The following is a 14726-nucleotide window of genomic DNA, read 5'->3' as shown; positions in this document are numbered from 1 at the left end:
TCTTTTAGAGGTAAGTTTTATTCATTGAAAGTTAAAATGTGGTGATGGAAATATCTGCATAGAAATTTACCAAGAAGAAAGTAAAGTGTCTGAAAAAGATTACAAAACTGAAAACTTTGACATTTTCGTACAAATAATTGTAATGCAATACCCCGGGTACTTCTTCATGAAAGCCACTGCTGTAAGTTTAATGTTCGTTCAGCCTCTTCCCATTTTGTACTAGTAACGGTTTGCACCAAAGCTTATGGTACATTGTTGCGCTTTTTACAAAACTGTGATTTTCGTGTAATAAATACTGCATCTCTAGCACTCTCTGATAGTATCTGCTGTACATGTGCACCGATGAAACATTAGGTGTTGTAAGTGAATATCAGTCAACAAACGTTCAAGTTCATTTCAACGGTCATAAAATGGAGTGGCTGTACAAATAGGATACACGTAAAGAACCGGGGACCACAATCTCCTTCATGGTAAAATTAGGGCTTGTCTTAGGGTGTCTTTAATGGTGAATAATTACAAACATACCCCCTAAGATGACGCCGAATTGTGTTTCAGAATAGTATTGGCACACTGTGTTTTAGTCTTGCTCAAAGTAAAACTGTAAAAGCATGCTCCACATACAGTAGCATGTTGCTCTCTCCAATATATTCCAGGTCAGGCCTCTTTGCTGCATTTCGTTAAGATCATAAATCGAAGATAATAATAAAAATCTAGGGTACCCGTGCAAAGTTTGGAACTAGAGAAACAAATTATCTAGTATTTACAGATATTTGAAATGCAACTCGGTGCGGCACATAAAATTTTCGATTTTCAAAAAGCTAAGACGGTAAAAGATTACTTACTTCAGAGCTTTTAAATGAACCGCCACAAGTTATAGCCTGGAAAAGTATTGGAAAATTTGAGTCCGCGTCTGTCACAGAGGTCGCGTCTGTCACAGAGGTGAATGCTTCTCTAAGGCGAGGCAGCGAAACAACTCAACGCTATGTCAACATCACTAGAGTAAGTTCTTAACAGCGAGACAAAGACGCTTCGAATCTCTATATCTTACAGGACATGAGCTCAGAACGTCCAATGTCCCACACTTCACTAAAGCAATTGTAATTCAATGAATTTTCTGCATATTAAAGCGATCTTGTTATTAAATGCCTGGAAACTTTGTAGGAATTTCGTTTTTATCAACCCGTTTCCCTAAGTAGCGGAATGCGTATGTATGCAGCATAAACTTACTGACTGGATAAGCCATGGCAAGAATTTAATATTTCAGTTTCATACTTATGTTAATGTTAACGTGCATATAATTCTGATATAAGATGAGAATGACGGTTTAATTTTATGATTTTTGTTAAGTAAGGGCTAATTGATAATCTGATGCCTTAATTCAATATACAGATGTTATTTGCATTGAAAAAGTGTAGTCTTTCATAAAGTTATAAAAGGTGTTAATTATATTTAATGTAAAAAATACTGAAAGGTAATTGTACTTGGGAAGTTGATTCTCGTGGTTGATTTGTGGAAAACTGATGTCAATTTATAAACATCAAAGAAATGTATGTAGTGAAAAAATGTGGAAGAAACAATTCCTCGGTGCAAAATATTTTTAAAACTGTTGATAAGCTTGTAAACCTTTTCAAAGTGTTCATTTTGGGAAAACAAATATTTATAGAAATAAACTGTTAAATTGCTGACGTTGTTAGGTGGGGTTTACTGATTACAGACTATCCTTTACAACTCGTTTAAAAGCTATAAAGTAGCTATATGATCATAGACATCCCAGAAAACATATGACGAATAAGCTATGAAAATTGCTGTGCAAACTCTGTGCTATAAATAGCTCTGGACAGTGCCTTGGTTCACTTGATCCTCGGCCGACCCTAAATATTGTGGCGCGGGGCCCACGGCGCCGCCACCGTCGTCCGGCCGAGGTTCCTCCCTCGCTTCGTCGTTTTCGTCGGTCTCCTTTGCAAGCGCTCTCATCTGTTCAATTTTCATCCTCTGTTCTCGTCTCTTCTGCAGGGCTTTTTGTTTTTTCTTGTACTTCTTAATGTCAGGTGGGTGAGTGGAGTACCACATGCAAAACGCAAACATCAGAATCAACAGTACAAGGCACATGACGGCCACTGTTATATCAAAAACACTCAGGGAACTCCATGGTTCTAAAATACATAAAAAGGTAAAACGGCATCGATTATTATTTTTCAACTATAGATATTATTTTTAAAGCGTCTACTATCGCATAAGATTTTTTCTTTAATTTTAAAAAGTAAAGTTTGTAAAGAGTGAGGTGTGAATGAGTATTCATAAATGTTAAATAAATCGTCAATAAACAAGGTATGCCATAACGAATTAGTTCACAGGCTTGACGTCACTCAAAATCAACGAGATTTGGGACTAGAGAGAGAGAGAGAGAGATTGCTAGATAGACAGAGACAGAGAGGCAGATAATACTTCGAGGGCTTAAGGAAAGACAGATAAGGACACAGAGGAAGAGTACTAATATAGTACTAAAGGCAGACAGTGTACTCACTTGGTCCACACGTTCGCCTCTCTTCATCCAAACCATCAACACAGTCGGCTGAGCCATCACAAATTTGACTCCGTCCAATGACCTGCTTTCCTTCGTCACACACAAGCGGGCACGATTTATCTGAAGAAACAAAGCGAACGACATTCAATCCGATAATTATCGAGCGACGTTGCCTGTACAAATGCAACTTCGGTCAATCTAAAATTTTAACATTGATCTAAAAAGCTCTCTAATATTTCGACTGTCAAGGTGAAAGGTTATTCACAAACTGATTTAGATTCAACACGTGTTGTTATTTATATAATATTATATAGTGTAATCCAGCAATCTATGATTCGATTCAATTCATTCTGTGTAAACAGAACCAGTAGTAGGCTTGTTTAATTTTTGTTCTTGGTGGACATGGTAGTACTCTAATATGTTTAGGAACTATAAACATTGTAAATTTTTGGGTAACTTGATGAATAATAAGTTCTGAATAGTTGTTGACAACAGTTTTTGTAAATGACTGCAAATAATATGGCTTGGTATTTCTTGTCAGTCTAGCTTGAAAACAAGTTGTGAATCAATGAAATGACGTTAGTATTGTGAAAATAATTTCATGCCGTTTGGAGATTTTGGGATGTATTATCAGTTGTTATAAAAATGCTATATTAGTGCATGTTGACTCCCTCTAAGGTAGTATGCGCCTCAAAAATGAAAGATTGAAACTTTTGCTCAAATTTTCCTCAAGGAATCTTTCAACTGTCCTCTTTCAAAAACACGAACAAAAATCGATGGTCAACGTGCAAATGTTGTTACTGGAGAAACCATAGACCCGGACCTCGAGAAAAAAAAACCGAGAGTCTATGGAGAGACAAATTACAGAAGATTGACCGATATCTAAAATTCAAAATGGCCGCTGCCCCACCTACCCCCTCGTTAACTGTATGGAGAAAAATAAAATTTTCGATTTTCTAAAAACTATGACAGCGAAAAATTTTCTTACACCAAGAGCTTTAAAATGAATCCAAACAAGTGGTAGATCAGGAAAACATTGTAAAAGTTCTGAGTCTGAATATCCGTCCCTTAGGCGCATTCTACCTTAAGTGAATTATAAAGAATTACGATTACGAAACACAATTTTTAGCCTGTGGTAATAATTCTTGAGGCAATAAAATATCCTATCAGTAATTGCACCTATTATCCTTCAGCAACATATGCGCAGACTTTGTGTTATGATTAACTATTCGATAAGGGCATACAAACCTCAGGTGTGTGAAAGACGCCTGTACGTTTTTGACGTCGATGGTATACGGGTATTTAGTCATTTCTATTTGACAGTAAACATTAGCGCATTATTCGCAAAATTACGCTTGTTCAGACATGCTGTCAATTTCATTTGGACGTTTACGCAAATTGTCGGGCTGTACACAAAATCCTTCCATTTTTTCATTGCTCAACGGAAATATTGAGGTGATTTTTAAAAGAATGAAAGAAAACAATGGTACTTTATCAACACCCCACAAACGATCCGTCTGGTAGGTTGACATTATTCACAGTTTGATGGGTTCCATTTTCAAACTTATTCGTGTTTTGAATTCGTGCAAACAAACAACACCTGAAAACATGTATCGCATGATTTACACTGGCCTTCCCTACAAAAATATTATCCGTCTTTTTCAGTAAATTTCCAAAGTCCTGACCAGCCATTCGAAATATAATTCCGGAAATACAGGCTAATTGCGGGAACAATATTTCAATTGAAGTGAGCCAGATGTTTAGCTGACCTATTTTCTACTCGCCTTGGAAATTTTGTGACTTGAATATATTTGGATCCAATTTAACCTGTCATCGATTGTCAGCATGAAAGCAAACTAATGGGTGGCAACACACTAAGCGATCTGCTGTGATGATTTTTTGTTAAAAACAATAATGTCCATAGAGTTTGGAAATGTCGTATATTTTTGGCAATTTGAACTCTCTCTCTCTCTCTCTCTCTCTCTCTCTCTCTCTCTCTCTCTCTCTCTCTCTCATCGATTTTGAAATTGATGAGTTCCTGCTTTGTAATCGGTGCAGACATATTTCAATTACCAAAAAGGATATAATTTTCAGTTAAAGACTTGTAATAAAATCGAATGTGAAGACATAATTTTGACCTTGGTTACGCGCCGTGTACCGTTTACGTCAGCAACTCGACGTACAAGTTCAAAAAAAATGATACAAATCCAACAACAAGAATTGCCTATCATGTTTATCTGACGTCATGACACGCGTTTTGTCCAGGGCACTGTTACTTGACTGTAACAACAGCGAACTGCTCACCGCTTTTGCTACACGAGAATGCTGTGTCAACCACGCAAAAATTAAGTAAAGATTCGTATTTTGACTAACCGTGTCTTTTATTAAACTCAGCTGTGCATCAGTAAACTTTAGAGAACATGCTGGCAAGCCCTCAAAGACTTACACAAATCGTGATTTGTGAAAATTCCATATGGTTACAATAAACTTTGGGAAATAAGCTATCTTCCCTGAAACAAAACCTACCTCTACCTTTGCTCTGACCTCAATGTTCCAATGACAAAAAAGAAATCAAAGGTAAGACATCTAAAATGGTAAATCGCACCTCTAGTATATTCGAAGGACTCGTCTTCTCCATCCGGGCAATTTTGAAGACCGTCACACGTCAAATCACCATGGATACAGACACTGCCGCTTTTGGCACATGGAAAGCAATTACCTTTTTGTAAAGAAAAAGGGGGTTGTCAGTTTTAATTCATTCAAAACCGTCAAGGATCCAAGTTGTTGCCGAGTTAGTGAGTGAGTCAGTGAGTAAATAGGTGAGTGAGTGAGTGAGTGAGTTAGTTAGTTAGTTTACAGTTAGATTAGTTAGATTACAGTCCGAATGCATTTGAGGTACAGAACAAAATAAGTGTAGAAAAACACCAAAAGTTACAACTATTGGCCTTTAAGTTCTCCATTAACGGAACAGCAATGAGGAGTGAAATGACGACTTTTTTGTCTTGGGGTAAAACAGTTTGTTTGGGTTTCAAACCAACAGTATAGAGTTATTACAGATATAGAAGCCATTTTTAATTTCAAATATCGGATATCATGAAGCACTGATTTGCTTCTCTTGTACAAAAAAATGTTCTGTAACCCTTATTTTATTCTTTCAAAATGGCTTACCGTTTCATTCAACAAAGTTTGCGTAAAATTTACGTTTTACTGTTTCTTGGCGCGTAGTACCTTAATCTTGTTCACGGCGCAAGTGACATCGATGCTGAACAAGAAGACATTTAACAAACACTGGGTCTACGTTTTGTTGCAGTGGCTGAGGTACATGCACTTACCTGTTGTGCTCTTGCTGTAAGCTTCGACCATTAATTGAAATTCTTGAGATTCCAGATCACTTATTTCAATGCTAATGTCGACAGATTTGCCGGAAGCTTGATAAGAAGACCGGGTCTGATTTCCGTCGCTGCCGATCGTCCCATCTCCCGATTTGCGGCAGATTCCGAGGTCGGGGATTGCGTCATCGGACGTTGTGACGGTTACACCGCAATCTGTCTGTGTGTCCGACAAGAAGTTATCGTCCCCTGAGAGAACGTCCACTTTCAGCATCTTGTTCGTGCTTACAGTCACCTGTACGTTTATATTACACACATCCTGGCCACTGTTTCTCGCCAAATCCACTGACACGAGTCCGACGGGTGTTTCGTCTGTTAGATTTATGTGAATTGTTGGAGACTGAGGGTCACATTCCGTTATATTTTCTGCAAATTTAAAGAAGAAATAAAAATACAATGGATACATTCATATTGTAGTATAGACCAACCATGTAGGCAGTAGAAATGTGAAGTATCGTGCAAAAAATGTGGCTTTCCTTGATATATATATATAGATATAATATATATATATATATATATATATATATATATATATATATATATATATATATAATCATAGACCCTCGAGGGTCTATGGTCTATTCGAGTTGGTCTGCACATGCAAGATTTTCATTTATAAACATTGAGTGATCGAAAAGGCACTTAATTTATCTCAAGTTTCTTGGAGAAAAAGAAATGTTCATCATCAGTCGTCGGCCAATAACAATGAGACAGTGAATTACTTCAACGAACCGGACACTTTTCAAGGCCTAAACAATACAACATCTTTCTCCGGTATAAAAACATCTGTTGATTTCTACGCATGCGTGATCGTTTCATCACTCAATAAAAATTCACGTTTGAGTAGTAAACCTTGCTAGGTGTCACATTCAATCAGCATTCTTGAGCCCTCGACGGCCGTTTCATTTACAAAGCATTTGCCTCCATTTATACATAGTCGTTCTGACGGGTGGATTCAAATCATTGCCCATTGTTATTTGTGTTTGGGCCTCTGAAGGGTTATCGAGTGTCGGGCAGAATGCTACCCGGCAGAACTGGGACGTGAGATATTTGAACTGTCAAAATTGGGATGCACTTATCATAAATAATAAATTCTCAATTTTACAGTCTTCAAAGCGTATAGCTTCCTTTTATTCCATATTTCATACATTTTCATCCATTTATGACAAGTGATGAGCGGATTTAAAATCCCGTCACTCTATAGATAAAAAAAATAACTTTATGCCCTGTTAAGCAGGGGTTTTCCTCCTGAAAGCGTTTTGGAAGGATAATCGACGACTTTGACATGAATAATTGTACGTTTTGATGCCATATAGGGCTTGTGTAGAGCAAGCTCTCAGAATACTAACAGTTGCGTATAAGATCTCTTCTTAATAAGGACGAACTCAGAAATAAATCGAAGAATTGCCTTCGATAAACATAGTTTTGGTCGCTTAAAGCCCTTTTTAGTTCATTTAGTTGCACCTGTTTCTCGGAATATACAGTCGGAACATCATTATATTGCCATAAAAAATTTCCATTGGAGGGCACGCCTTCGCAAAGACTGATTGTCATTAATAATTCACGGTGAAAGCTTACATCTGATTCAAAATCTTCCTTATCGCCGTCCATCTTGCATCGAACATCGAGTAATTTATGTTTCCGAGATTGGGAATATGCAAGCCAATGCGTTACACACTTTGATTTCCTCTCCAAAGAAATCATGTAATTTCCCCCTGAAACAAGGCAAGTAGCAACGCCCCAGAGGGAAGTGGAATAAAAGGCTGAAATATATGTAAAGGAAAATATTTCACGGGAGAGTCAAGAGAAATACGGACAAACTTTACGGCCGGAAGGGTAAGCTATAAGGGGGTCCATAGGGCTAATGTTACCAACGTCGTCATGGGATGTCTTCATTACGAATTTAGATTCCAGGTAAGATATTCTCCTGGTTTCACTCGTGGGCTGACAGAGTGACAGAGAGGCAGATAGGGGACAGGGGAAATTAAATAGAGAAAGATAATGTAGGAGCTCAAATTGGTCTTGCGCAGGATAGATCGTTGACTTTAACAAACTGACCTCTGTCCAGCGTTTACGCTGTGAAAGATTCGTCGATTGAGCTTCGATTAAATATCAGTTATCAAGTAGATCAGCCAATTCGTCGCCTAATATGCTTATTGTGACCTTGTCGAACAGCTAAACCATTCAGCCTGTTTGTAGCTCCTCGGTGTCTGAGACCTCATTTAGAGAAGAGTGATACTTTAAACATTTTTATTTCTGAAATACGGAATCGAACACCGACTTTGCCTGCGGACGTACACTTATTTACATTTGATACGAACGGCAATCATGATAAAAGTAACCGGCCTCGATTGAAGCTGAGCACGTCATCCTCTTCACCCCATCATCAATCAAGTCTTCATCTTTGTTTGATGTTGTAAGGGAAAGAACCGGCCTGTAATTTGTAATATTTCTTCATATTTCATTTTCAATTGTGGAAATATACCGCAGCGACACTTGAAAAAGTACATGCCAGCCATATTGATAGCTGAATGTAGTTAAGTGACTTCCTGGTTTGATTGATTGTGGTTTGGTAAAGGAGGAAATTTATTTTAGCTTTTTCAATAAAATGGAATAAAGCATCGTATAGGCGTCACGGTGGGGCGAGTTTACTCAGCGTGCAGACAACATCAGTGTTTGCAATCGCCGCATATCTCTCTTGGGACCCGGATGCAATCAAATGGTACTGATCGATTACGTTAATACATGCTCGTCTCACTTGCATAGATTTCCTGAAATAACAAAGTTCGCATTTTTCCCAGCATTTTGACGATCAAAAGGAGTCTGATCATCGTAACAGAGAATATTCTGAGGTATTTGCAGATACAACTCATGTTGAAAATTCGGTCAACGTGGATGTACAGGCAACAACACAGTGCATTACCGCTGTAGGACAGTTCATCACCATTACCAAGTGACCCAGAAAATGAGGTCAGTCTCTAGACTATTTGTATATTGCAGTTTGAAAGACTAAGTATCGTAATACAACCACTACAATTAATATTTCGTGCCGACAAGCATTTATTTGTCCAGCACTTAACAAATATCATTGACGTATCGATAAAGGAGACATTTTCCACTTGGAAAAGTTGCATTAATTTTATTTCACTTTTACATGTGCAAATTCCTGGAATTTGCGAATGGAATTTTCATCAAGGGAAGGAATGTTCACTTTTTATGGCGCGTTTGATGGGTTGGTAGGGGATTTTTCCTTTGGATAGAGGGGGTTGCTTATGGTCAAAGAGAGTCACACGGTTGAAAAACTTGTTTCACTGCAAAATATTTCCAGGAGTGATTGTCCTCAAGTTACGTTCTGTAAAGGCATTTCACTATCTTCTGATTACGAGTATTATTCGTCCTATCAACACTTTTCCTTGACAAGTTTATAAAAGCATGTCTAAACTGTGCCTGCAGAATGGATATGGCGGGTTTCTTGCACGCTTTGGCTGGGGTAAGATAACAGGTGTCAGCCCTTTGTTGGAGAGCTGCATTGTTGATGTGTAACCGTTATTCAAGAAACATGTGGACAAGACCTATCTTGGGAAATAAAACATGGATATATATACAAACACACACACACACACACACACCACACACACACACACACACACACACGTATATATATATATATATATATATATATATATATATATATATATATATATATATATATATATATATATATATATATATATAATATATATATCTGCAGTCAACCTGAAAAATTTTCACAGGCAAACAATTGTTCTGAAAGGTTTCAAAAGCTGCACGTGTAAAATACCAAGCGGACAACCCGTACATTTGGAATTTCTCGCTCATATTTTGAATACCGGGCCAAGTCTTCGTGATGAAAACGATCAAGTTTTGTTAGGGGCCCTCTCATAGCTTTGTGAATCATCTTGACCCCCTAAAAGGATTTTCTTGATTTGTAAAACTGTAAGCCAGGTTTTCTTTCCTCAATAATTTTAATTGTGAAAACATGTTAACTTTTTATAAAATATACACCATCTTAGAAAGTAGTAAAGTAAACGTGGGCAACTGGGATGAAGTAAGAATTTTACACCCCATTTTATTCATTTATCTACATGAAGCGAAGGAAAAATTAACCATCCATGTAACTAAAGTATAACCCTGACCTATATACGAACTCACGCATGCGCAGCAGTGCATTGTCCTGAACTAAGCGGGGAAATTCCCTGCTGAGCATGTTTATACACGTTCCGAAGGTGTACGGGAAATTCCGTGTGAGTCATCACCATCAAACTAGCCTATATAAAGGACCCCGTTGTCAGTCCGGCCGGCCGGTCGCGGAGTCTAGCTGATGTTGAACACGAAGTTCCTATCGGTACGAACTAACTTTCATATCCATTCAATCCATAATATCGTAGATATCGCTCCAGAGGTGGACTAAATCCTTCTTGTTTTTGTATTTCTAATGCCTGTTTGAATATGTTCTGAATAAGTTCTGACCCCGGAGCCTCTGTTGTTGCACCTTTTTCTTGTATTTGTGTAAGCAGCTGTTTATATTGAACATAATAATGTTTATATTTCTCTCGTCTCTTTGCTACACCCGTTTTTCCTTGTATTACATCAATAACGACGCCAGGTATAGGAGTTAAGGCTAACAGTACCGGAACTGTTGGAATTGCTGCTATTACAGCAGAACTTACAAGAATTCCTTAGTAATATTAAGAGCCATATCAATTCGACCCATCAATTTGTAACTTCGTCGATATGCAGCACTTGTTCTTTCTATGTAATCAGCCAATTGTTCAACGCTTTCAACAACTGAGATGTGCATTTTTTACTGTATATGTAAGGGGGGATAAAAAATAATTGTAGTAATATAGAAATACAATATGGCAGAAGGAGGAGAAGATATACCATTCCAGGATTTCGTTAATGCAAATTTGAATGACGATGATGCTACTGCTGAAACATCTTTTATTGGCGATAATGTCCTTGCAGAAGCCGATACTTTCCAGGCCGGCTCAAGCGACAGACCCGCAGGTGAGTTGTTGATTGGACAGAGAGGACGAATTACAGATATAATGGCTAACCAATACTTAGATAGTAATAGGATTACTGATGCGCATAAACGAGAATTAATGCATACGAATACTAGTATTAGGGATGGAGAGCTGTATTATCGAGAAGCCAGGCTGACATCAAATAAAGGCACGAAGTCTTTAATGCCCTCCTCAATAAAAGGTAAGGGAGCTGCAGAATTTAAAAAAGATATATTAGGAATAGATCCAGATTTTGTATCAGAATTGACTGATAATGAAGCGAAAATGTTATGAAAAGGCGGCCGATAGACTGAAACCATACGACATTGGACGACTCAGAGATAGAATAACAGATTTACGAGAAAATTTTAGCGATAATGCTGATGAAATACGTACTATCGAAAATAAAATCGATGAATGGAATAATCTAAACCCTGACTACAGAGCTTTTGTTGATGAATTAAAGATGGCGAATATGCGTCTTAATGAGCTTTACAATGAAAGAGATAAAATTATGTCAGAGCAGACAGAACTTACACCGAACTCAGAACAAGACTAGCTAAAATTGATGATCGAATTGAAGTACAACTTGATATGATCAGTGGGGCACGTGAAAGACTGGCGTCGACTAGGTCTCTTCGTGATGTAATTTCCGATCCAGAATTGTCACTGAGACTGAAGCTGACAGAGTTATTTAAACGAAATGGTATTACAATCGCTGCAATACTAACTGCCCTTGGAATGACAATATCAACAATTGCCCTGGCTGTGACTAGAGGAGGAGGGGGAGGAGGAACTGGCGGGTCTGGTTCAGGTCCACCCAAAGTATATACAAAGCGAAAGAAATTGTAAAGCAATTTGGCGAATGGTTAAAAACCTTGGCCGCAAAAAGTGCTGCTGCAATACCAGGTTTAATCGGCTCCCTCGTCAGTTTTCTATTAAAAACAGCAGGATCGGTTGTCGGATTTGTCGGAGAACAGCTATGGATATTTTTAACTGGTTTAACATTAGTCATTATAAATAAAATTATGTATTAATATATGACACCCCTACGGCATCAACATGTTTGGTGAAAAGAATATTGCAAAGTTTCTTTCTAAAAATAAAGACCTGTTTGGTTTCTCTGTCGAATTGGAATGGTGCAAACTTCGGCGGGTAAATCGCCATATCCTTCGAGCAAATCCAGGTGTCCGACTCAAAGATGATAATCTATATCATAACATTTTAGCTTTCGTGAAGGAATGTCAGAAGACTAACTTCTTTAAGCGACTAGAATTCATAGCTGTATTCCAGGATACTGAGGATGACCAAGAGGCTCATCATCTCCAAGAATATTGGGTCCTTCGATTGATTCGCGACACAGGCAATCGATTTATCTTTCAGGCAGACGGAAATATTTACGTAAAGATGTGATTTGAATTTTTTTTCTTCTAAGTAATTTATATACACGAAGTGAAACTTAAGATGTGATTAATTTTCTTTTCAACTGTAATTTCTTTTTTTCTTCTACTATATACATTACACGAAAATGGGGTACGATAGAACATTATCACCGACTTTCACCAACCGAATACCGAATGGAACGAAGTCAGAAAGAACTCATCACGTGATTGCTCATAATCCAAGTGAGGCAGATCCAGGCCAGACACTTATCATACGATGTCCAAAGTTAGAAAGCGGAGTACTCTTAGTTCCAGATACTTTCGACCTGGTTTTTGATCTCGAAGTAATGGGAGGTGGAACTACCCGTGTAGTACAAAATGTTGCAAAAAATTTGGTGGAGCGTATGAAACTCACATTTGAGGGCCAGACACTTTTCGATTTGAATAAATATAACCTTATTGAATGTTATCGCGATCTCTTCAAACATAAAAAGGAGAGAACGAACATGACACTGTATGGAATTCAGAACGAAAATCTAAGAAAATAAGAAGCGGTTCGACCGATGCAGATGCCGCCGTCGTGGGCGATAAGTTACTTTTCGACACATATAAAACAAAATATGCTATTCGTCTCACTCACCCCCTCATAACAGGCCATGGAGTTGCATATCCATCAGCGTTAGGGAGTCATATCGAATGGGAAATTACGTTGGCACCCGCCCCCCAATTACTTGTCAGTAATCAGTTTATTAAACCAATTATAAATTAAAAAAACATTCAAATGGAATACGAGACAATTTCTGACCTCGATCTCGCGAGGTCAACTGCTGGTTATTACAACGGTGGAAAAAGTTACCTTTACGAGCATATACATTATTTTAGAACAATCCCATTCAAAGAATCGGACACGGTTATCAATGAAAATATAAATGTACCACGACGTAGCATTAGAGGTATCGCTATACTCTTCACTAAAATCAGAATCAGTCAGAACTGAACAGTGAACTTTTCTTTAACCCCTCCATTGAATCTGTGTCTGTATCAATCGAAGGCATTGCAAATAAAGTATACGCTCAGAAGATGATACCAAGACAATTTTGGCGAGAGGTGCGACGGTATTTTGCTGAAGATAAAGATTGGTGTGAAATTGATATAGATGAGGCCGATTATTTGAAGAATAAATTCTGTCTGTTTATCGATCTGCGTAGTTTTAAAGATATTGAGTTTCATGGAAATGGTTTAAAAGTAATGAACACAAAGGACGGAATTCAACTTGAGATCCTGAAGAAAGATACCGCGTGGGTTGGCGATGACGCTCACAATGATAATATATTTGCCCACATTTATGTTATCAGTGATGCCCAGGTCACTGTTGAAAATAGTAGATTAATGTCTTTACAATTTTAAACCGTAACCATGACCCGTCGTCCGTCCTATCGGCCATGTTTCTGCCAACCATTCGCCCGTGTCTGGATTATATAGCTGCACACGTTTGATATCATTCGGCGCCATCATAATTTTACTACGCTTTCACTACGGATTTCTCCAGCCTTTTCCGTACAAACTGTACAAACTGTGCCGGCTCCGGCTTCTTCCCAGTTTCAAACAGATCTTTATAATCTTCAAAGTTCAAATGTTTTCTAACACAAACATCTTTCACCCCTTTATTTTTTTTCGTCTCCGAAGTTGGAGTTCGAAAAGCATACACTTTCGAGCGTATGCCAACAAAATCAAGAATAGGTTCACCATTCAACTCATCTTTAAATTTACCTATCACTTTTTATTAATCTTCGGAAAGTTGGGCCCACTCATCCCACTAGTATCATATATAGACTTCTCACCATTCTTTTCCACATCTTCCCGAACTATATCATTGAAAGTTACGTCCGGGGAGGCGTTCGGTATCGGCACACTGTAAACAAAACTGTCAGTATCCATGTAGGCTAATCGTATTCCAGGGAACTTGGCCCGAAAGTAATTGTAATGCGTCTCATACATAAGCAGCTTAGAAAGTTCCAGTACTGCGGCGCCGATGAAAACTGGTTTTACATATCTATGCTCATCCGTTTTCAGTTCCAGTAGGGCACTGTCGCAGGAATCGCCATCCTCTTCGGAAGTTATGAAAGTTATATGTTTCATCTTTGGATTATACTTCTGAATCTTTTTTACGTCCACTATCCGTGCCGTTCCAGTCCGAAACAAATTTAAAGTCTCTGTACTTTCGAACATCTTCTATTGTCTTACCGAACATTGCATTATTCATCAGCTTATAGAAATTCTTTTCGAAATCTGTCCTCCCCTTTGTCCTCATTTTAGTGTTAAGTCAATATATTTCGCGAGACATGGAGCTTCATCGAAAGCAAGCACCCGATAAATCTTTTTC

General features: G+C 38.0%; 1 protein-coding gene across 1 annotated transcript in view; it reads right to left on the bottom strand.

Moving 5' to 3' along the window:
• Positions 1-14726, bottom strand: part of LOC139115978 (uncharacterized) — a 30947-nt gene continuing 16221 nt past the window's right edge. Inside the window, exons 2-5 of the mRNA XM_070678456.1 lie at positions 5857-6279; positions 5130-5243; positions 2525-2644; positions 1-2153 (exon numbers count right to left, since the gene is read on the bottom strand). Coding sequence (XP_070534557.1) covers positions 1822-2153; positions 2525-2644; positions 5130-5243; positions 5857-6279 — 989 coding nt within the window. The 3' untranslated portion in view covers positions 1-1821. The remainder of the gene's footprint in view (positions 2154-2524; positions 2645-5129; positions 5244-5856; positions 6280-14726) is intronic.

The sequence above is a fragment of the Ptychodera flava genome, chromosome 17 (assembly GCF_041260155.1).
Source record: "Ptychodera flava strain L36383 chromosome 17, AS_Pfla_20210202, whole genome shotgun sequence".
NCBI classification, from domain to species: domain Eukaryota; kingdom Metazoa; phylum Hemichordata; class Enteropneusta; family Ptychoderidae; genus Ptychodera; species Ptychodera flava.
The sequence above is the reverse complement of the archived record's forward strand: the minus strand, read 5'-3'. Positions and strand labels throughout refer to the sequence as shown.